This window comes from Drosophila suzukii, chromosome 2R (assembly GCF_043229965.1).
Source record: "Drosophila suzukii chromosome 2R, CBGP_Dsuzu_IsoJpt1.0, whole genome shotgun sequence".
NCBI classification, from domain to species: domain Eukaryota; kingdom Metazoa; phylum Arthropoda; class Insecta; order Diptera; family Drosophilidae; genus Drosophila; species Drosophila suzukii.
This window is the reverse complement of record NC_092081.1, coordinates 18,740,120-18,761,164: the sequence shown is the minus strand read 5'-3', so window position 1 is coordinate 18,761,164 and position 21,045 is coordinate 18,740,120. Positions and strand designations below refer to the sequence as shown.

At 42.2% G+C, this 21,045-nt stretch overlaps 3 protein-coding genes and 1 long non-coding RNA gene across 8 annotated transcripts; 3 read left to right on the top strand and 1 right to left on the bottom strand.

Annotated features, from left to right (window-relative positions):
* Positions 1 to 667: 667 nt before the first annotated feature.
* LOC108008921 (uncharacterized) lies at positions 668 to 1,960 on the bottom strand. 2 transcript variants are annotated; one of them, XR_011603663.1, is made up of 4 exons: positions 1,704 to 1,960; positions 1,270 to 1,367; positions 915 to 1,218; positions 668 to 859 (listed from the first exon to the last, which is right to left on the bottom strand). It is a non-coding gene; the product is annotated as an uncharacterized lncRNA (long non-coding RNA). The 2 variants fall into 2 exon arrangements; XR_011603662.1 differs by having other exon boundaries at positions 1,801 to 1,959.
* A 175-nt stretch (positions 1,961 to 2,135) lies between these two features.
* On the top strand, positions 2,136 to 3,546 carry LOC108008826 (chymotrypsin-2). Its single transcript, XM_017072734.4, has 3 exons — positions 2,136 to 2,633; positions 2,689 to 2,965; positions 3,115 to 3,546. The coding sequence occupies exons 1-3, from the start codon at positions 2,368 to 2,370 to the stop codon at positions 3,466 to 3,468; spliced, it is 897 nt and encodes a 298-aa protein (XP_016928223.2). The 5' UTR covers positions 2,136 to 2,367; the 3' UTR covers positions 3,469 to 3,546.
* A 1,512-nt stretch (positions 3,547 to 5,058) lies between these two features.
* Positions 5,059 to 21,010, top strand: prom (prominin). 4 transcript variants are annotated; one of them, XM_070994592.1, is made up of 19 exons: positions 5,059 to 5,581; positions 7,876 to 8,223; positions 10,542 to 10,597; positions 10,661 to 10,893; positions 10,966 to 11,153; positions 11,323 to 11,418; positions 12,375 to 12,586; positions 13,413 to 13,569; positions 14,167 to 14,692; positions 15,687 to 15,978; positions 16,139 to 16,392; positions 17,836 to 18,264; positions 18,836 to 19,066; positions 19,126 to 19,266; positions 19,329 to 19,508; positions 19,592 to 19,777; positions 19,933 to 20,013; positions 20,466 to 20,531; positions 20,760 to 21,010. In XM_070994592.1, the coding sequence occupies exons 2-19, from the start codon at positions 7,917 to 7,919 to the stop codon at positions 20,863 to 20,865; spliced, it is 3,741 nt and encodes a 1,246-aa protein (XP_070850693.1). In that variant the 5' UTR covers positions 5,059 to 5,581; positions 7,876 to 7,916; the 3' UTR covers positions 20,866 to 21,010. The 4 variants fall into 4 exon arrangements, with proteins under 4 accessions (XP_070850693.1, XP_016929830.2, XP_016929832.3 ...); XM_017074341.4 differs by having other exon boundaries at positions 20,685 to 21,010; XM_017074343.4 differs by lacking the exons at positions 19,126 to 19,266; positions 19,329 to 19,508; positions 19,592 to 19,777 and having other exon boundaries at positions 5,060 to 5,581.
* On the top strand, positions 9,037 to 10,224 carry LOC108009746 (NSFL1 cofactor p47). Its single transcript, XM_017074344.3, has one exon. The coding sequence runs from the start codon at positions 9,136 to 9,138 to the stop codon at positions 10,195 to 10,197; it is 1,062 nt and encodes a 353-aa protein (XP_016929833.2). The 5' UTR covers positions 9,037 to 9,135; the 3' UTR covers positions 10,198 to 10,224.
* Positions 21,011 to 21,045: the final 35 nt, after the last annotated feature.

Here is a 21,045-nt window from a genome sequence, read left to right as displayed (position 1 = left end):
TTATTTATATATATCTCCATTATTTCGTTTCAGTTTTCAATACTTATTTCTCTTACTAGCATAAAATAAAAACTCATTTTAATTTCATAATATTTATATACTGATTTAAGAATTATTCGTCCTTAAATCATGCCTGCAACTTTTTACTTTATTATTAAATCGTTCTTGTTTTTAGTCCAAATATGACTTGATTTAAGAATTATTCATACTAGATTCAAGACCGAAAGGTTCTTAAATCTAGTATACTGGGTCTTGAAAATTCGTGCTCGAAAGTAGTATTTTGTTCTCGCGTTCTGTATTTTCCATGCTTGGCGAAGTTTTGACACCGAAAATACTAGGTTCAAGCACGAAACACTTGATTTTTTTTCTGAGTGTAGGCTTTGTACTTTAATATATTTTGATGAATAGCACAAGGTACTTTCAAAAGTTTTTGTAAAAACCCTTTTAATATCAATAATCTTTAAAGTTATCCCATTTACAAAAACTTATCTAATACATTCTTACTTAATATTATTTAAACCGTCATTTAAAAAAAACGAACTTTTTTTTAGCTCGTAATGATTAATTTTAGAAATCTGGAATAAACGATGAGAGTTGAATTTATTTTAGTGATTTATGAAATATAATTATAAGTAAATCTGCATATTAGGAATAAAATACATCGATCTATTTTGTTCAGGTCACATAATGTTTTGCACATTAAGATTTGTATCAAAAAAATGTATTAAAATTTACTAAGCACAAGCTTCATTTTTTAATTACTAACGTAAAATTGAACATTGCCAGGCGTAGTTCCCTTCTAGAGCGTCTATAGATGATTTTGCCAATGGTGGGACCCAAAGTGAGAAACTCCAACATGCTATAAATCAATAAGAAATATTTTCAACATCACTCTAGTTATATCACTAAACTACCGTAAGCTACGATCGCCCAGTAAATATCCGATTTATCTTTATCTGAGGTCGATCTTTTTCCTCGACCTCCGCCTCCGCCTCCGCCTCTTCCTCCGCCTCTTCCTCCGCCTTTTCCTTTTCCATAGTGGCTCTGTCCGCCTCCTCCACCACCACCTCCTCCTCCTCCTCCTTCGGGACCGAAGTGTATATATCCGGGAAAGTCGTACCAGTCTATGACATGCAGTTGGTTCAGGAGCAGATACGTTACTGCCAACACCCCTAGCAAGCCACAAATTATTTCAACCGGTATTATGTATTTCCATTCCTTAAAATTAAAAATTATACGAAATTGTTAGGAACAGTTTCAAAAACTTACCCGCGCTTTCCAAACGACAAATATCAATATCATATGATTTATCGGCCACACCAAGATTATAATATATGTCACCAAATGTTTGTAAAACTCATTTTCGCCTAATACCAAAAATTTAGAAGAGTTGGTTTATTAATATTAATTTGCCTTGTGGGTAATGGTTCATTCAACATTTAATTAATTATTTCAAATTTTAAACCCAAATATTTCCCTAAGCAGAAACAACTTTCGTTTTGGCGATTAATGTATCGTCACATATGTACACAAATAGGTGTCAAAGTGAAAAGAATTGAAGACAAAATTAAAATATTACAAAACGCTTTAAAAACACGCAAATCGCTGAACATATGTAAACCCAGACCATTTTTATATAAAATTTCGAATTTGAACATTATTTTAAAATTTATTATAGTTATTGATTTGTAGGAGAAGGTCACCTTAAGAAGTACTTTCAATAAAACGAATCCGCATTGAGCAGTAGCATTTTCACAACTAACATTAAATCAGAGCTTAAGTGTGCTTAAAGAGAACTACCTGGAGGTACACATAAAAAAAAAAGACACAGTAATCCAATAAAAGATAGTATAACGGTTGAATAAACTAAAAGAAACGTTTTACGATTGCACATTTATATATTTTGAAATTTTGTCCTATTAATTTTGGTATATATGAACTTTAAATTTATATGTTTGACACTCAAGTCAATGGTTAAATATTATAGTTACTTGAGCAAAAGTACAGAGATCCCCAGATAATTTTTCGCTAGGATCCCTAAAAGGCTCCTTTTCTGACAGCAACACATAATTATGTTATTTTTTAATTGTTTATAAATCGTAGAATAGGACTCGAACCAAAATAAACCCTTTATAACTAACAATACAAGACATTATTACTTGAGATAATAGAGAAGCATATCAACAGTAGAATAAAATATAATATCTAGTGATGAATATTCTGGTAAAACATAATCTTACTCCAATCTAGAAACGTGAAAGTTTGCATTAGCTTTACAATTTCATCGCACGAATCTCACAATGTTACACTATATCCCTTTACATATGCTTCAAATAATTTCTGTTCAGTTTAAAAAACAAATGAACCATGCAAATTCTGACTGTGTTGTGTTTGGGACTTGTGTTGAGTAGATCGTTGTCGGAGGCTGAACTTGGTGTAATCGGCGACATAAGCGACGAAACGTTCGAGATGTTGATATCTGGAGGATATAAGCCAAAGAGCAACCGACTGTCCCGTCACGTGGTCTCGATCCGCACCCACAACTATGTGAGGCACCGTGGAGACAATCACTTCTGCAGCGGAGTCTTGGTGAGCAGTCGAGCGGTCCTCACAGCCGCCCACTGTCTAACGGAGTGAGTTTGTCTAAGTTGGGGAAATTCATTCTTTAATGAGGTAATCCTCCCTCAGTCGGTACAAGGCCTCGATGAATCCACGGGGCATTCGGGTGGTTTTCGCACATATAACTCGACTGGCGGACTATGAGGATGCCGACACAAGATTCGTCGATCGTCTGGTGGTCCATCCGGAGTACGAGCGCTATAAGAAGAACGACCTGGCCGTCCTCAGACTAGCCGAACGCATCCCGAGCTCCAACCACGACGTACTGCCGCTGCTCTTGCGCAAAATGGCCAATGTGACCTATGGCGACACATGTGTGACCCTTGGCTGGGGCCAGATATATCAGGTGAGCTATTCCTAAGGCCTGAAGCCGTGATTCTCTGATCAATGTCTGCCGCCACACGCACAGTAGGTAACAAGTAAATGGTAACCTGTGTGTGCCGACCGCTGTCCTGAAGAAATATTAATTTTTTCTTTAATAAAATCCATTCCCAGCACGGGCCTTACTCGGATGAACTACTTTACTTGGACGTTATTATAAGACCGCCATCGCTGTGCCAAAAGCACGACGGTTCCTTTACGTCGGATCATTATGTTTGCACGGAGCCCGTGGGCGAGGGACAGACCTGTGCCGGTGACATGGGCGGACCACTACTATGCAATGGGGCTCTGCTCGGACTCATTGGCGGACATCAGGGATGTGCGGGCGGCAAGGCAATGAAGTTCGTGAGCTTTCTTTACTACAAGGATTGGATAACAACCACTATCAAGTCCCTTTCCGATTGTGGTTTTAGGGTATCCATAAGTAGAGTTTTTCTTACTCCCTTCCTACTGATTCTCGTAAATTGATATAACTATTATGAAAAAATACCGCCGGCACAGTAAGAATAAATCTTAAATCGTATTTTAAAATGCCTACCAAGGAAGAAAAGCTGTTTGGTAGTGGTATTTCAATCCTATTAGTTTCAATAAATTGTTCTTTAGGGGACCACAACCTAACATGATAAATGATAATGCTTGAGAACTCGCGTTTGAGTAAAGTTTAATAGAAAGTATTTAATTTTCAACCAATTTATGTATATGCTGTGATTTCACAGCTTAAGCTTTTCCTATAACAAGTAATTCTTTGGGAGTAAAACAGAAATCATTTTCAAAGATGTCTTCAAGTGCTCAAAAATATAAAACTCCATATATCAAATATATTGCTGCTTACTTTTGAGCACCTTTACACGTGAACTTAAAGACAGTGATTTCTTTGGCACTCTTGACTATTTGCTTCAAATATTGATTTTAGACACACAACTTATATGGTTGTCCGTTAAAATGTCGTAATTTGGCAACCCCATTGCACCTTTGATGGTCCTGAGTTTGGTGGCCCCAGGCAACCGCAGATGCATTTCTGCATGAGTCATTTGTGACCGAGCTGATACATTTGATACACCGCACAAAGGACGACAGTGCACACAAAGAACCAAAAAGACCGGAAGTGAATGTGGTGCTATCAAACTGGAGGCACCTTTGCGGATGTTTCCGGTTAGGAGCGAATGCATACCGAACCACTGGGACATCATTTCAGACTTTAAGTTTGAAAGCCTCTTGGGGCAGGCGTGCAAATCTGACGTAAAATGCATAAATCAAAGTGAAATTGAATTTTAGCCATGAAAAGCACTTCTGGCACGGAGGCAGGCGTTGTCGTTGTCGTTGTCGTTTTCGTTGTCGTTGTCATTGGCGCCTCCCGCTGCGAGCTCTGACAATATGTTGAGGAAAATGGCGGGGAAAATGACGACCCCTCCTCGAATCTCCATCAGCAATGCCATCGTGGTGCTTAAGTTTAGCCTGCTCCGCTTTCGGCTTTCAGCGATGGCAAAACTTTGTCTGGCTCGGCGTTGATGCAACTTTAAAGTAAAGTCTACTTAATGCAAAGCTCAAGGCGCCTGCCGCCAACACAAACAAGAACTGCGAAATTGGTCGTTAGTACTTATGAGATATATTTGGCATTTCCACGAAAACTAAAGAGCTCTTAGCCAGGCAATGCAGAACAACCTGGCAACTAGGCGAAGTTAAATCTCAAGACGGCTGGAAAGACTTCGAGTGACAACATCTGGTGCTTATTAGATTTCTGCAGAAAACATTGCATACTTTTTGGCAAAATTAAAAATGTAACTGAAGAATTCGCGTTTTTAGAAATAGAAAATCTCGTTTAAAATTGTGGATATTTCTACATTTCGTATCGTTACCATCTTGATACCCGTCATTCTTTTTCGCCCCAGCAGCACGTGCTTTTCCCTCGAGCAAAGAAAAATTGCAACCAACTAGCCAATATTCACCATACGCCTCTTGTCCATTTTCACTCGCTATTCGGTTAATGCAAATAGTAAAGCAGGGAAAAATTTCTAAGTTTTCTTTGCTGATTATTTGGGCCTAAAACCTTTTCACCGTTCAGTCGTCGAACGGCGGTGGTCGAGCTTTGTGGCAGAATCGCGGAGTAAATCGAGTCAGGACACACATTTATTACACTCATACCCACCATTAGCACCATTGCTAATTATGTGAAAATGAATAATTAATTGGTTGATAATTGTCGGGTTGATTGCCTGCAATGTAAACACCGAAAAATTGTCGCAAATTCGCAAGCGTTTAAATAAACGTGGGCCAAAAACCCTGTATTCCAATGTGCTCAATTACGAATCGATTTCAACTCAATTTCGGGTTCCGTTTCGGCAACGGAGTGTTCAAATAAACGAAACGAATCAACATATCAAACTAATTGCAATCGAATTTAAATAACGTTCAATTAAAAAGCATGGTTTGCAAAGTCAAACCCATAATCACACCATATTTGCCTGTGTAAAGTGTGTGTGCAAGTGTTTTGGCGAGAAAGGAAGAAGAGAAAGGGTGAAAGGGTGAAAGGGTGAAAGGGCTTCGAATCAACATCAATCAATTAATTGGGAACCCAAACGAGGTGCGTAAGTTCATTTGGCGTGCAATTTGTTAATTAATCGGATCCGGTGCATTAGCACAAACTGGAGCGTTAAGTCTGACTCATTAAAGTTGATGCAAATTGCTGACTTCATTTTGAAAATTTGTATTCCCTGTATACACATAAATATTACACAGAACTCCACAGGAATGACATAAGCAAATTAAGCTTAAAAGTATGCAATTAATTTTAAGTTTTATCTTAATTTTAAGAGTATCTTTGCTTAAAATTATGATTGATTTTAACGGATGACAGCTTGAAGCTAAGCTAGAAAATAATTTCGATGTTAGTACTATATAAAGGTCTCAAGAAAGTAAAAAAATAGTGTGGCTACATTAAAAGTAAGCCTTAAAGACTATTTTAAATAGGAGCTTTTATTTTGTTAAGAAATTTTCTATGACATTTAGTAGATAACTTTTTAGCCCCTAAAATTTTGAATTTAATCTCCAGATATTTTAACCCATCTTTGCTGTTTCACCCCTTAGTGATGTATTGTCAATAGCTACACAAATCTAGAAGTCCGCTTTTGGGCACTTAAGCTATTGATTTTAAATCTCCAGATATTTCAACCATACCCTACCACTTCAATATCTAGCTCATTGTAAAGTAATGTGAATAACTCCACTCTAAGCCGCTCTGAAAGCCTTTTACTGGCTGTGACCCAATGCATTGAACTCTGCCACCTCGCTTTATAATACTTCCTCCGTTATCATTGAACGGCTTTCACTAATATCTTTCTAACAAGCAGAGCAATGGCTACAATAATAGGGAGATAATAGCCGACAACAAGTCCACACATTGCGTATCGAGTTGCCTTCGGAAAAGCTTGGCCAGCAAATTCGAGCGCCTTGACTCGTGTCCACTTGGCTAACATAATCGCACATGCAGAGCCAGCAAGACATCCAGACGTATATATATATATATATATATAGATAGAACCATTGCAAAGTACCAACCAATGCATCGGGGTATCGAGTTTTAATGACCCACTTTCCAGCTCAAGACTGTTTAAGTTCGGCCAGCCATCTGTATTGGTTTGGACTAATTCTGAAAGTCCCCTGGCAGAGCAATTAGTATGGCCATTGGCCAACATGAATGGCCGATAAAGGCGGCAAACGGCGAGCGTAGTATTGTCAAGGAAAACAAATGAGTTGAGTTTGCCAACGGACACTTGGGGGGCTTCTGCCCGGGGTGTTTTCCCACTTCTTCGGGCCCCGCACCAAAAGAGATGTCTAGTCCCAGACCCAAAAAAGGGGGGTAAGAGAAAAAAAAACACAGAAAGAGTAATTTCACAGTCTCTGAAAGTCATTACCCATTGATATGTGTACTGTATTAGGTGAAAAAGAGAGTCTTTTTTGCCTGCTTTTTCGTCTCGATTTTGTGTTGACAACATTGGAAAGGGCAAAGACAGCACAAGATAGTAGCAAAGCGAAACATGAAATTAATAGAATTAAGAGGTGAAGAATTCAATTCAAGGCAATATTCAGGGACGACAATTAAATGGAACGGAACCTTGACAGAAAAGCGGTTCGGGCACACGCTGCGTATGCTTAATAAATATTGGCGAATTTTCAAAGCTCCATGCTTGGGCAAAAAGAATTATATATTTGAAAACTTGATAAATTAGATTACTTAAAAAAGAATAAATGTCGAACGCTTCATTAAGTAATTGAAACAATACAACAGCAATATCATTCAGATAACTATAAAAGTTAATTGAAACGTATAATTCATACCTGCTTTACTTTAATAGCCAAATAAACCTACAAAATTGTTTTTCTAAATCAGAACAAGGCTCTTAAATAATTAGTATAACACCATTCTGTAGTAAATAAAATAACATAATAAACTACAATTATTACGCATACGTAATGTGATGAAGCAAACACCTTTAAGTTACCCCAAAATAGGGTCATTCTGCATTTAATAAACAAAATCTAGTTGGCACAAATTTAATTTGTGTGAAAATGATGTGAAAATTCCTCACGAAGCAGCAATATTCATTAATTTGGCGAATGTCACATAGTCTTTGTGAATTACTAGGGGGTGTTTTTGGGGCCCGAATCCCAGCCTGCAAGCCGGAGGAACATACATATGAATGCATAATTGGAACATAAAATTCCGAAAATATTTTACAACATTCTCGGTGTGGCCCCTATGTGAGTGTTTCGGTTTTTGTTTAGCCAGATCCCTAACTCCCCTGGGTTACCCCTTGGTTACCCGGTTGCTCCTCGGCTATTCATGGTCATGCCTGTTCCGCATTAATTCATTCGCAGAAAGGGGAACCAGCCAGGACAAGTCAGCCATCCGGCCGAAGATGGACCAGCGTAATCTAACACTGCCAACGCCAGCCGCAACAACAATTATGTCCTCGTCATCCGCAGCGATGGCGATGGGCTTTGGATCCTTTGGAGGAGGCGGAGGAGGAGGAGGACCAACGACGTCTGCCCTGGCAGGATCCACAATAGCATTAGCCACAACAACAACGACGGCAGCGACGACAACAACGCCGGCCACATTTTTTACCTACAGCATACCAGGCATGGACATTGCGCCAGGACCATTTATATTCACCTACGTTAGTGAATTTTTATCGCTTATCACGCCCGAGGAATTGCCGCTGGGTAAGTCCCCTCCGTCCGCCCCCTGTCGCAGTGGGCGTGGCCGTGTCCTTGTGTGCATATATGGGTTCGAAGGATACCAAAGGAAGGGGTTGCCGGGTTGCCTGGGTGTCTGCTTGCCAACAATGAAGGCATTAGAGATGTAAATTCAGGACAGCATTTGATAGGTAGGCAAGTTATTCAGCACACATGAAAGTGCCGGTTTAAGTTGTGCACGAGAAAAAAATTAGTATAAATTGAGGCTGCCCAGAATCAGTAGGGCTTTAAAATCACTTATAGAGGTATCCAAAAGTATGCAACATTATATTTTTAATATTATATTTAGTTTTTACTGCATACTTCTAGACACCTTTGAAAACTATATTAATTCTTTATAAGTGAAATATTAAACTTTATAAAAACCCAAGAAAAGTATTACAAAATAAATTTAGCCATGACGAAGCAATTTATAAGCTTTTAAGCAATTTGATTTCTATAACAAACATTTTGAGGTACCTTGTACAGATAAACAAATATAAAAGTAACTAAGAAATGAACTAAAACTACGTATTAAAGGCAACAAATTCCTAGTGTCTTTATTCAACTGACTAATTTTAAAATGGAACTCAAATTAAAATAACATTCGTTTTTGCCCACCCAGTCGTAAGTAGTATTTTTCCCAGTGCACGAATACTAAGTTGTACGTTTAAAACAATTAAGGCTTAAATAGTTTCTAAGGCACTAATCCCCGAGCAGTGGTTCCCTTGTCCCTGACCCCTTTCCCATTAAAAATGCATGTTGGGTGAGAGGTTGGGGCTGCCCCAAGTATTTTGGGGCCCAGTCGGCCTAGCTACAGTGATCCTACTTCGGACAACATGTGTTTGTAAATTCAATCCATCCAATAAAAGAGCCCCAAAATTGGTCGTGCCTGCCCAGATGACCGATGAGCAGAAGCTGAGCACTTTCATGGAGCGACATGGGGTGCGTGAGGAGGTGGCCCGCCGGTACTTGAGTTCCAACAACTGGTCCTTGGATATAGCCAGCAGTACCTACGAATCGGATGCGGCGGCCAAAAAGGAGGAGCCCCCCGAATCCGCGCAGTTGGATGATGGAAGTCATCGGGATCTGCAGTCCCTGATGAGTCAACATTCCCGGAGGCGGGAGAACGACCAGGATGGCTACCAGGCAGGAGCCTCCGACAGCTCCTCCGATCACGAGGTCTCTCCGGTGGGCAAACGGGTGAACATCAACAACTCCACGCCGGCCATAACCAACAACGATAGCGACCGGAGTCTGAGGGTCTGGGGTCATGGCGTTCGTCTCGGCAGCGCCCATCCCATCATTCCGCCTCCCCGCTCGGCGGCCGAAGATTCCGAGTCCGAACCCACCGACGACGAGCACACCATTGTGGTCCTCCATCTCTGGTCCGAGGGATTCTCCCTGGACGATGGCTCCTTGAGGCCGTATGCTCTTCCAGAAAACGAAAGGTTTCTTCGCGCCGTCTTGAGTGGGGACTTTCCGGAGGAGATGCTTCGGGTGCCCAGGGTTGAGCTCAGCGTGCAGGATCACACCAACGAACCCTATCGCCATCTCTCGCGGAAACAGTTCATGGGACCTGGTAGACCGCTGAACAGCCCTCCGTCCCGGATTGTGGTGGGCATGTTGCCCCTGCCAGTGGAGCCCCAGAACCTTCAGCTCAACGAAAGAGCCGCCATTACGACGGTGCAGTTGAGGATGGCGGATGGAAGTCGCGTGGCAGGACGCTTCAATCTCACCCACAACGTTGGAGATCTCTATCGGTACGCTCGACTGGCCAGGCCCGAGTTATCCAGCCGAAATTTCGTCCTCATGACATCCTTTCCGCGGCAGGAACTCCTCGAAACGGACACCCGCACTTTGGTCCAGGCCAATCTCTGCAACGTGGTGGTCATCCAGCACTTGAACGAGGAGCAGGCGGACCCCTTGTCGAGTGATGCTTCTGAGCAGGTTGTAAAATAAAAGTGCAAGAGATTTTATTATTAAAAAGAGGGTCATGTCTTTAAAGAATAGATCCATGTTTAGGTCCTAGCTTTTTCTAGTTTTCTAGACCAAAATCAGTTGGGATAATGGATTCTAGGGTTAGGCTTCTAGGCATTGTGTAATATTATTACTAGCATATTTCAAACACCTATTGTTTCATAGAAGTTTCATAGAAAAAAAATTGGGCTTCTGAGCAGGGTATAAATTCTTGTTATCATAGGTAATATGAAAAATAGCTTTATCAGATGACTTAGAATAGGGGTGGATTGAGATTCAATTACTTCCCTGACTTGGGAACTATTCTGATTTGTTTGTTTTTGCAGAATCCATACGCGATGTATTACACAAAAACACCAGCCTGCTGGACTTTGCCTCCAATGTGAGTGGTTCAAGGATTGAGTTGGGGTAGTACCTATATCTACAGTATCTATCCCCACTTTAGGCCATTAAAATCGAGTCCGGCTTCATTGCGCTGATGAGCGTGTTCGCCATCCTGGCCCTGGTCCCCCTCATTGCCACCTGTGCCTGGTGCTGTGGTCGTCGCTCCACCCAGGAGGAGGTGGACCACATACGGAATGCCCCCTGTAACATCCGGGACGAGTCGCTGGAGGAGAGTTTACGGTGCCGCAAGAGCGCCGGACTGGTCACCCTGTGGATTGTTTTCATTCTACTAACGTGCGTTCTAAAAACTTGAGAGCTTAACTTTCAGAATGGAAAGTAACTGCCATTGCTAACCCCTTTTTGCAGGCTGAGCGACTTCAGCATATTTTACGCCAACAGTCGCCTGTCCGCCGGAATCGAGATGACGCCCGAGATGGTCAAGTCAGCCGTGCACGACGTGGAGGTCTTTCTGAAGGACACGCATCTACAAATCAAACACAAACTGGATAATGGCTTCCACGTTTCCGTGGAGCGGGTCGTCAAAGATCTAGAAGGTCAGTAATTCAGTCGATTGGCAAAAGTTTGCCAACTTTGTGTCGCCAAGCACTCGAGTTCGAACTCCCGCCCATTTTATAGCCTTCGATCCATGCATTATGCTGCAACTTTTCCCGCACTGCGATGTAAATGTGCGAATCTATCTATATATATATGTATATCTTTCAGACGTGGATGTTCTCCTTGGCGAGCCGATTCAAGCGGAAATATCCGCACACACTGGCCTTGAGCTGGCGTATGATTCACTGACGACACTTAGCCTGGGTGAGTACGGATGGTTAAGTGCTCCCCATGCGATGGTATGGTATGGTATGGGATGGCCATGCGATTGTCTGGTTACGGACTTGACCCAAATTCCATTGTTAGTGCCCTGCATGGACTGCATGCCCAGTAGGCCTATCCTATCCACCACCCGCTATTTTCCAAACATGACAATAAACCAGTCCCAATAAATTACGACCCCAAAAGGGTGTGACCTTTGGGTGGGGCTTTAAATTTTCCACTTTTCCTCTCTTAATTTCACTTGTATTTCGATTTCCATTGATTGCGGTTAGTATTTTATAAAGGCATTAGTGTGTGGGAAACCATTATTGGACAACGCTTAAATAGTTAAAGTTTCTAAGAACGGACGCTCTCTTAAGCGGACAACCTTCAGTTTTGATTAGTTTTTGTTAATAATACTTGGGTTTATCTAAACAAAATATATTTTATTTCAAATCAAAGATTGATTGATTGATTGTTAATACAAACGTTATGATAGGTTAGAAATATTTTACTACACAACCTTATACAAAATATTTATTCCCCGAGGCTTAATGCTTTTTCATCATCCTTTTAACCACCCAAAAAACTGACTAAGATCCACTTCTCCCGACCAAACTATACCCTCCACTCGAGAGCAAACAATCTGAAAAATCAGATTCCAAGGCAGTCGCAAAACGCAGCCCATCGGTAAATATGTTGGCAGCGGTTCTCGGCCAAAAAGCGATTGTTTGCGCCCAATTTCATTAGGGGAATGCAAACGGAGGCCGCCGGATCCGGCTAGAGTCTTCCTACACAATTGCCAAGATGACAACTCCATTATGTTCGCCATCGAACACAATGTGTAATTTGGAATCATGCTCCTGCGACTCCTTGAATCCCCGAAAAGCACCCACAAAATAAAACACGCTACAATAACGCCGCAAATAATAATATTTTCGTGCATTTGTCGCTGTCAGCGAACGCGGAGCTCATCTATCGCGTGCTCATGCTGCAGGAGACGGTGGGCAGGGCCTTGAAACTCTCCCAGGAGGCGGCCGCCAGGATGGAGGAGCTGCAGATCCAGCTGTCCGTGCTGCAGCGCCAGTGCACGTACCGCGACCGCCCGCTCTGCGACACGTTGCGTATACGCAGCTTCGAGGAGAACGGCGTCGTCGACGCCCTGAAAACTGTGAGTCCTTGCCCCCGCTGCGCCGCTCGATTATATCGCTTTTTTCGAGGATATTCTGGCAGAGTATATTATATTTGGGCGTAAAAAAAACACGAATTCCAAAGAAATAACTTGGAATTTAAATCACTTAAAAAGCTGTCTAAAAGTATGCAACAATATTTTTTGTAAACGGAAGTGGGATGCATTTTTTCAGAGGACTGCGTTATTTTTTTCACAGCATACTTATGGAAATCTTCAAGTGATTTTAAATATAACATTTTTTTTTAATTTTTAATGAATATTTAATATTTTTGTAATACATGTAATGATTATATTTATAGGTTTTATATTGTATCATTTATTAAATCACTTCAAAAGTTGTCTAAAAGCAGGCAACAATAAACTGTAAATAAGAAAAACCGTTCAATTTATTCCGTAAGACAACAATTATTGTATTCTAGCTTTATTTAAACGCTTTCATATTAAACCATGCAATTAGTATTGTATGTACTTAAAATATGTTTTTCTTATATTTTATTAAAAATATTATATTGGAAAGCTTGAATTCAACATTCAGATCAGTGTTATTAGTTTCAGAAAAAACATGTGTAATCGGCAAGGCTTTTTAATATAATACTAGATAGACAACTTCTGCTAGGGTATCCTTAGTTTCGGTTCCCCTCAGCTAACCTTCATTTCTAGTTCAACGTATAAATAATTTGTACTCTGACTTCCTTTCCTTTTTCCTTTTTTCCCTTTCGAACCTCACTGTTTTTCTAATTTCACCCGCAATATCTTATTTCCTGGACAACGGAACGGCATGACGACAACGCTGACAATTTGTCAGCTGCAAGAGGACCAGAGCATCTTCCGTATGCGCTACTTGGGCGAAATTGAATTCGGTGCCACTGTCAAAAATCTGACATCGGAAGTTGGCGTGTCACGTTCCATTTTCAGCAATTTCCCGCAACAAGTTAAACATGACACGGCATATGAACGGAACTGTGAGTACGGCAATCAAAATAAAAGGATGTGCGGGGCCAGATATTTAAGTTTGGCATTCCATCGGGCCAAGTTAATCGCCAGCCCTACATCAAAATCCATATTGTACCCTGGCCAAAACCCAATTATGCCAACTGGCTAAAGTGTACAATTCAATCAATAGCACAGGTGTCAGGTTTCCCATTCAACCCCCCCGTTTCGAAACCCTATGATTTTGGCAATGCAATTTCCGAGACATAGAGCTGAACTCACAGGCAGAGAAATGTATCTGAAATAATAATATTTATTATCATATTTATTAAAATTTCAATGGGCTCAAAAAGTAAAAGTATCTAAAAGTATGCAACAATATATTTTGTTCTAAGATAAGACACCATTTTAAGAGCTTTAAACTCTCTTGATATGGTAAGACAGCCAGAAAATAACCAAAACATATAATGACAGTATCAAAAATTAATTTCTTCAATTTTAATTTACTCGTACAATTTTTTTTTTACTGTGTAGCCACAGAAGTTTCTCAAGTTTAGCCCCAATATTAATTAGTGTCATTGGGTTCTGGTCTGTGGATGCTAATTGAATTTGCTCTAACTTATCTGCAGATACGTTAGAACAGTTGGCGACTATTCGCCTTCGAACGACTGCCAATGCCCAGCAGCTGACCTCGACGATAAGTGGACTGCTGCAGCGACTGGAGGGCACCTGGTCATCCATGCAGCCCGCCTACAACGAACTGAAGGAGTGGGCGGATTCCTACTGGAGTGTGGGATGGATTGCGGGAACGGTGATAGTCTGGGTGATGCTCTTCATGCTGATGTCCTACTGCTGTTTCCTCTGCGAATCGAATGTCAAGTCCGGAGTGGTCTTCTTCATCGCCGTAATGCTCATCTGCCTGGCCAGCATTGGTCTGACCTTCTATGGTGTATTTTCCCTGGCTGTGGGCGGCAATGCCGAGGTCTTCGTCTGCCGGTCTCTCTATGATCCGGACTACAACATGCTAAACAAACTGCTGGACAAACCGGGTTACGCATACGCCCGGGAGCCCCAAACAGGGATCATAGGAGAGCTACTGCGTCCAGCTGGCGTCAATCGCTCGGTGGTCAATGTGGGTCTTGGCCAGGCCCTGAGGTGAGTCCAAAGACCATGTCCACTAACCAGAGTTCCCAGGTAGCCCAATGTTAAAGCCCCAAAATGCCCAGCCAGCGTTGAAGTAACGAATTTTGTTATCCAATTACTTTGATACTGTACGTGCCTGTAATTTTGATTGCCCCCCAAAGACCGAGTTACCTGATGCTCCACTGTGTGGAAAAAATGAACGTATACCAATGTGTATGGTTTCATCATCGATTGGCAGTTAAGAGGGAAATTAGGAAGATTCATAAAAATAGGTTTACCAACTTCATTAGAATCTTCAAAATATACACCCTCTAAGCATGCTGTTTGTATGAATTATTCCATCTATCCCCTCTTTTAATAGATATTTCCATTTCCGAAATGCCTGGCTGCACTTTCAAAAATCTTCTCGTGAGCCAATCAAATACCCTACCAAAAGCTTTTAATCGATTCCACTGTGATTACCCATTTCTGTGATTATTGTTGCCACTCTGGAACTTTTCCTATGTCGGAACCCTGGGCATCCACAACGCACTCCCTTGCAAAGTTATTCGGCTTCGAAATCCCATCCATCCCATTTTGAACTCAAGAACTCAAGGGTGCAGGCCGGAGCGGAACCGAAATAAACCGGAGGGGAACAGAGCAGTCGGTCCTAAGCCACAAAGTTTTGAAAGCCCAGTGAAATTTCCTAGCCACATGGCACTCAATTTTGCAGGGAACACGCCAATGCCAATTCAACTGGCCACACGCACCACCCACTTGAAAACACACCACCCTGAACCACCCTAAACAATCCTGAACTACCCAGCACCACCCACTTGTAACCGCAAATTTTAAGCACGATTCCAATTATCCGAGCAGCTACAAAATGCACATGCATGTGGGGTTTGGTATGGGTATAAATGGCCGAATTTACAGGGATGCACCAACCCCTTCCCGTAGATATTATGGGCACATGCGAATCTGAGGCTTCCATCCAATCTTTTGACATTTCTTTGACGCAACACAGAGGCTGCGAGCAAAATCAAGCATCGTACAATGTCTTTCAATTGGATGCATTCGTGAATACCAGCAAAATAGCCGACCTGCGCCAGTTTCCAAAAGTGTCCACTGCCATCGATGCGATTTCCGTGTCCGGGCGAACGCTCCTCTCGCTCACCCAATCCGTCCAGAACATTTTGGAGAACATGCTGCAAACGTCCTCGTTCAATTTGACCACGTACCGCAGCAGCGTGGGTGCGCCCACGCCCGAAAAGGATTTGGCCACGTTCATTGATCAAATGCAGCGGGTGGCCTTGCAGGTAAGGATGGCAGCTGGTGTTGGTCATACTCGTATCACCCCACCTGATTAGTTTCAATTAAAATGGGTAGAGGGGGTCGTGGGTCGAAGGGGTAAAGGAACTACGTGCACTGCATAATGCCGCATTCAATTCAATTCACTCATCCGATTTGTGTCGCCAGATTCAGGATGTGGCCACGTCCTCACGCATGACCACACTGGGCAGCCGGTCCAAGCGGCTGCAGGCCTCGATCCTCCAGCCCCTGGAGAACCTGCAGAACGAGATACTATATCATCTGACGGCCCTCGAGCTGCAGCGGGATCCCTGGGCCAAGCAGGTCAACCAGACGCTCAACCACCTGAAGAGCATCCAGAGCTACCTGGAGAACAAGGCCGGCGAGATATGTCACAATATGACGCGAGCCTACACGGATCGGTAAGATATAGTACTATATAGGGGTTATCAAAGTGTGGGTCCCAGAAATCATTAGCAGGACAACGAGGTATGCAAATGTTGAGACTTCCATTTACACAGGAATTCCAGATAAAGTGCAAGGATTTAAAGATCATGAATAAAGGTGTACAAAAGGATGCAACAATTTAATTAAAGTACAATAAGCCCATTGTTTCAAAGTTTTAAAATTCTATTCTGCAGTGCTTACTTTTAGACAGCCTAGTAAATGATTTAATTAAATTACAAACACTTAACTTAACTTAACAAAAAACAGAACACATCGAATTTTTTTGGGTTTAATCCATAAGAAAAAGCATTTCCATATATATCACAACATACTTTTCCACTTATTTCAAATGAAAATAAACCTCTAAACCTCAATTTTCATTATTATATGCAACATCAAAACACTAAACACCTGAAAATGGTCTGGCCACTGTTAATTGCGGCAAAGTCCCAGTGATTTTCGACCGAGAGTCAAGACCCCACCCACTCAAAAGTGCTCCCATTTAGCCACTCTTCCGACCGCCTGCAGCGCACTTGAAGCTGAATTCTCGGTCTGTCTGCGTGTTTGAGTTTTATTATTGTGTTGCTCTTTCCCCAACTGGCAGAGAAACAAACAACTCAAACAATGGTAGTAGGTGGTGCACTCGGGAGCACTGCACATAGTTTCCGGCTTTATCAGATAATTGAAAGTCCTAATCGTTTGATTAAGTTTACCAAGTGTCATGATTGCATTTTTAGTGTTTTTCCAAGTGCACACTTACGTTTGCCACAGAGACACACAATCGCATTTATGATAGGTGAATTGGGCAGGAATTCTAAATATTTTGCTGCCAGTGGTGGCTTGTACTTGTCCAAATGTACTTTGTCGTTTAAAGGTTGGCCTTGAGTTCCTTGTGTCGTTAGTATTCTGTTTGGAATTGTTGCAGCCACTTGTGAACTCAAGTGCTTTCTAAACGATATGGCCAATAAACAATCAAATTGTCATTTAATTGTCGTATTTATTATTTTGGTAAATTCAAGTACTAAGTAAAGTTGAATAGATTTTGGCAAATTAACTTGTTTAAATAGATTTTACTTACAATTTTGCATAAAGCATTCTATATAATATTAAGCTTTCAAAAAAATAAAACTTTTCTAATAAATAAATAAAATAAATTAATAAATAAGAAATCACAAAAAGGAAATCTAATTTAAAGGTGCCTAAAAGTATGCATTGAAAAAATAAGCACATCATCGGCAGTGTCTGACTGCCTTTAAATATATTTTAGCATACATTCCGGCACATTTTTTAATGGTTTCAAAACCCTTGCTGCTTGCACCCAAGCAATTGTTTTGAAAGCACAACATATTGGTTTCGAATTTTTCAATACACTTTTATTGTCCTTTTGGAGATACTCTAAGTTATTTTTACCGCCACAGCCTGAAGGCCTACTTGACCACCAGTCGCGCCACCATGGAGTCTCAGCTGGGCGACACCACCACCAAGTGCCGACCCTTCTACGACACCTTCGACGCCAGCCGCACCTTCCTCTGCCGCAACATGGTGGACTTCATCAACGGCCTGACCTTCTTCATCTTCCTCACGCTGCTCCTCTGGGCCATTGGCACGCCGGTGGGCCTTAACCTAATCACTGTCCAAACGCGGCTAAACGTGATGCAGGCGGCCCAGGCGCGCAATAAGGGCAGGCACAGGAGGAGCGACCGGAGTCCGGAGCAGGAACAGAGGAGCGGAAGTCGTGGCCGGAAGAAGCAGCGGACGAGCAGTTCGGCGGCCAGCGGGCGGAGTGGAAAGAGGGACCAGAGCCGGGAGAGAAGCACCAGCAGCACTGCGAGACCAAAGCCACCACTGTAAGTCAAACGTTGGGAACCAGTTTTTAAATCAGAATATCAGTTTTTGTCATATATGGATATTTTTATTAGGCATTCATTGGTTTCTAATTAACAATTGAGTGTTGAACATTTTAAAATCTTTTCTAAAATTTAAATTAAAGTAATAATAGTGATTGCTGAGCCCGATTTTTTAATTATCTCATATAAAAAGTGGCCAATTTTTTTCTAATGAGTGTATGGCTTTTTGGAATCACTCTTCATAATATTTTTTGATATGGTTACGTTGCAAATTAAACTCATTTATGATTGATGACCTCGATCATTTCAAATGAGTTTTGGATCTTCTTACTTGAAATATTTTAATTTGGTGATTGGTGCCCCCATTTTATTTCAATCGTGTTTTCTTTTTTCATAGTTAAGAATATTACTATTTTTCCGCACAGATTAAAATTATAATTGGTGGTGACCTCGATTACTGACTTACTTTAAAGATGTAATTATTTGGCACAACAGATTCAATGAAATCATTACATTTAAGACCTTCTGACCTATTCTTGACCTATTGACTCTGAATTGTATAACCTTACAGAAGACGCACTGCCACTGAAGAGACTCTGGACCTGGCCGATGAAGACTCCACTCCATCGAGGCAGCAACAGCAGCAGCAACAACCTCAGCGGCGCCAGGAGCAGAGCCAGCGGGATACGGACAGGGAGCGGGTGCGGGAACGGGATCAGCGGAGTCGGGAGCGGGAATTGAGCAGGGGTCGCGACGTTTCCGCCTTGAATACGCCGGTCCGCAGTCGCAGTCGCCAGCAGCTGTGAGTAGCCATCCTCGGCTGAGCCACCGCATCTCATTCCATTCCATGTTGCATATCAGGCGACACGATCCCGAGGATGACAATTGGGGCTCATCCAGCGGACCCAGTAGGGCCAACTCCCATGAGCGAGACCGCGAGAGCAGTCAGACTAGAAAGATACTCAATATTTGGCAGTCGCGCAATAAGATCAAGACGCCCCTGTAAGTCGAGGTCCTTAGATACGCCCTGCTCTTTTGATTTACCTTATACCCTTAACCCCAAGTCGCCGGCAAGGCACTGAGGAGTTCGACTTTGAGGATGCCCACGAGGACAGAGGGTGGCAGACCCAGAGCCAGAACCAGAATCAGATCCATAGCCATAGCCATAATCAGTCAAGTGTCAGTCCCGAACAGAGGCCCGATCCGCGCAGCCTTCGCTCCAATCTCCGTACTAAGACCAAGTTGTAAGTGACCCCGTTGGTGACCCCGAAGTCCGAAGCCCTCTCCCTCACTTTGCTCACTCTCTGCCCCCCTCTGCGCATGCCAGACGTAGTACCAATGCGGATAGAGCTAGCAGTGAAACGGTACGGCGTCCCATAACTCCCGTGCTCAGCGTAAATCCGGACATTCCGGCCGCCATTCCGATGCCCCGGACGCCGATGCGTCTCAAGAGCAAGGTCTCGCTGACCGCCCGAGCTGTGCAGGACATTGTCAACAAGCGGAATCAGCGCCTGTGAGTGTCTCAGTCCCGCAAACCCAAGATAATCCCTAGCCAAAGTCACAATAGCACCTGCACCACCCACAAACACCCACGAGTCTCACCCAGTAATTCTTCTCTGAAATAAATTCTGTACCTCTTAGATCTAAATAACCTTATATCTCCTATAGTCAACGCACCGGCACCGATGAATTCGACTTGGATGAAAGCGATGCCTACGGTGCTGGTCATTTGGATGCGGACGTTGCGGCGTAAGTCATTAGTACTAGAGGGTGTTACAGAATTCTCGCGATCTTTGTTTGGGTTTTCCAGATAAATCTATAAAAACCGCTATCTTTCGGATGGTTTTTCGGACTGGAGCACCGTTATAGACCTACTGTAGATCATTACTTTCTGTAAGATAGTTCTGCAATAGTTCTTAGGAAGTGGAGCTATTATGAGTAGGGTCTTAAAAATTTCCATTAAAATGTATACCGTCCAAATGATTATAGCAAATCTCAAAACGCTTCAAGTGTCATATATCTTATAATATCTTTATAACTTGACCAACCTATGAATGAAACTGAATCGTAATTATGACGAAGTTGATTGACCGGGAAAGATCTATTCAATGAAATGAAAAAACTTAGGTCCACTTGAGATTTCTGTGACACCTTGAGGTAGTGATATTGGGATATTGATAATGATTTCCATGATCTTTCAGCGCCCGACGCACGCCGCCCAGGTCCGCCCCACCGCCGCCTCCTCCCCCAGCGGCCGGCTTGAACAGGTTCTACCAACGTTATTAACCGTTTTCTGTTGCCAATGAGTTTGTTTTTTAATTTTGACTTTTGGTTTTTTGATTGATTTGATCGAATCTTGTGCACATGCCAGAGACAAGAGTACCAACCAAAACACACACAAATTCTTATTGTGTTCACAGCGACAAAGTCTATATATTCTGAACTTACTTTCTCTCCCCGCAACTCCACCGAAAACCGATCGATTAAAAAACCAGTGGTGATCGCACGGTGCGCTGGAACGAGGACGAAACGGAGGATTTCGACTTCGAGGATGTCGACGCACCGAAGAGCCCCATGTACTTGAGCCACAATCTCCATTGAGTCCATCTAACATCTCGAATATTGCACTTTGTTTTGTATTTCGCTTCTATCACTCCCTAGATCGTAAGTCAACTGTAGCTATAGTGGCGATTCAATATGATTTAGGCATTTAACAAGCGTAAATAAATAAATAATCTGTAGCGAATTCATTTTACTGAAAAGTTGTTAATGACCAATGAT

What these genes read in the sequence shown, in the direction of transcription:
- LOC108008826 (XM_017072734.4), top strand. Translation starts at nt 2,368, where the DNA reads ATGCAAATTCTGACTGTGTTGTGTTTGGGACTTGTGTTGAGTAGATCG. An exon ending in GCCGCCCACTGTCTAACGGA is followed by an intron (nt 2,634 to 2,688) that starts GTGAGTTTGTCT and finishes ATCCTCCCTCAG; the next exon opens with TCGGTACAAGGCCTCGATGA. An exon ending in GCTGGGGCCAGATATATCAG is followed by an intron (nt 2,966 to 3,114) that starts GTGAGCTATTCC and finishes ATCCATTCCCAG; the next exon opens with CACGGGCCTTACTCGGATGA.
- LOC108009746 (XM_017074344.3), top strand. Translation starts at nt 9,136, where the DNA reads ATGACCGATGAGCAGAAGCTGAGCACTTTCATGGAGCGACATGGGGTG.
- prom (XM_070994592.1), top strand. Translation starts at nt 7,917, where the DNA reads ATGGACCAGCGTAATCTAACACTGCCAACGCCAGCCGCAACAACAATT. An exon ending in ATTGTTTTCATTCTACTAAC is followed by an intron (nt 10,894 to 10,965) that starts GTGCGTTCTAAA and finishes CCCTTTTTGCAG; the next exon opens with GCTGAGCGACTTCAGCATAT. An exon ending in AATAAGATCAAGACGCCCCT is followed by an intron (nt 19,267 to 19,328) that starts GTAAGTCGAGGT and finishes CTTAACCCCAAG; the next exon opens with TCGCCGGCAAGGCACTGAGG.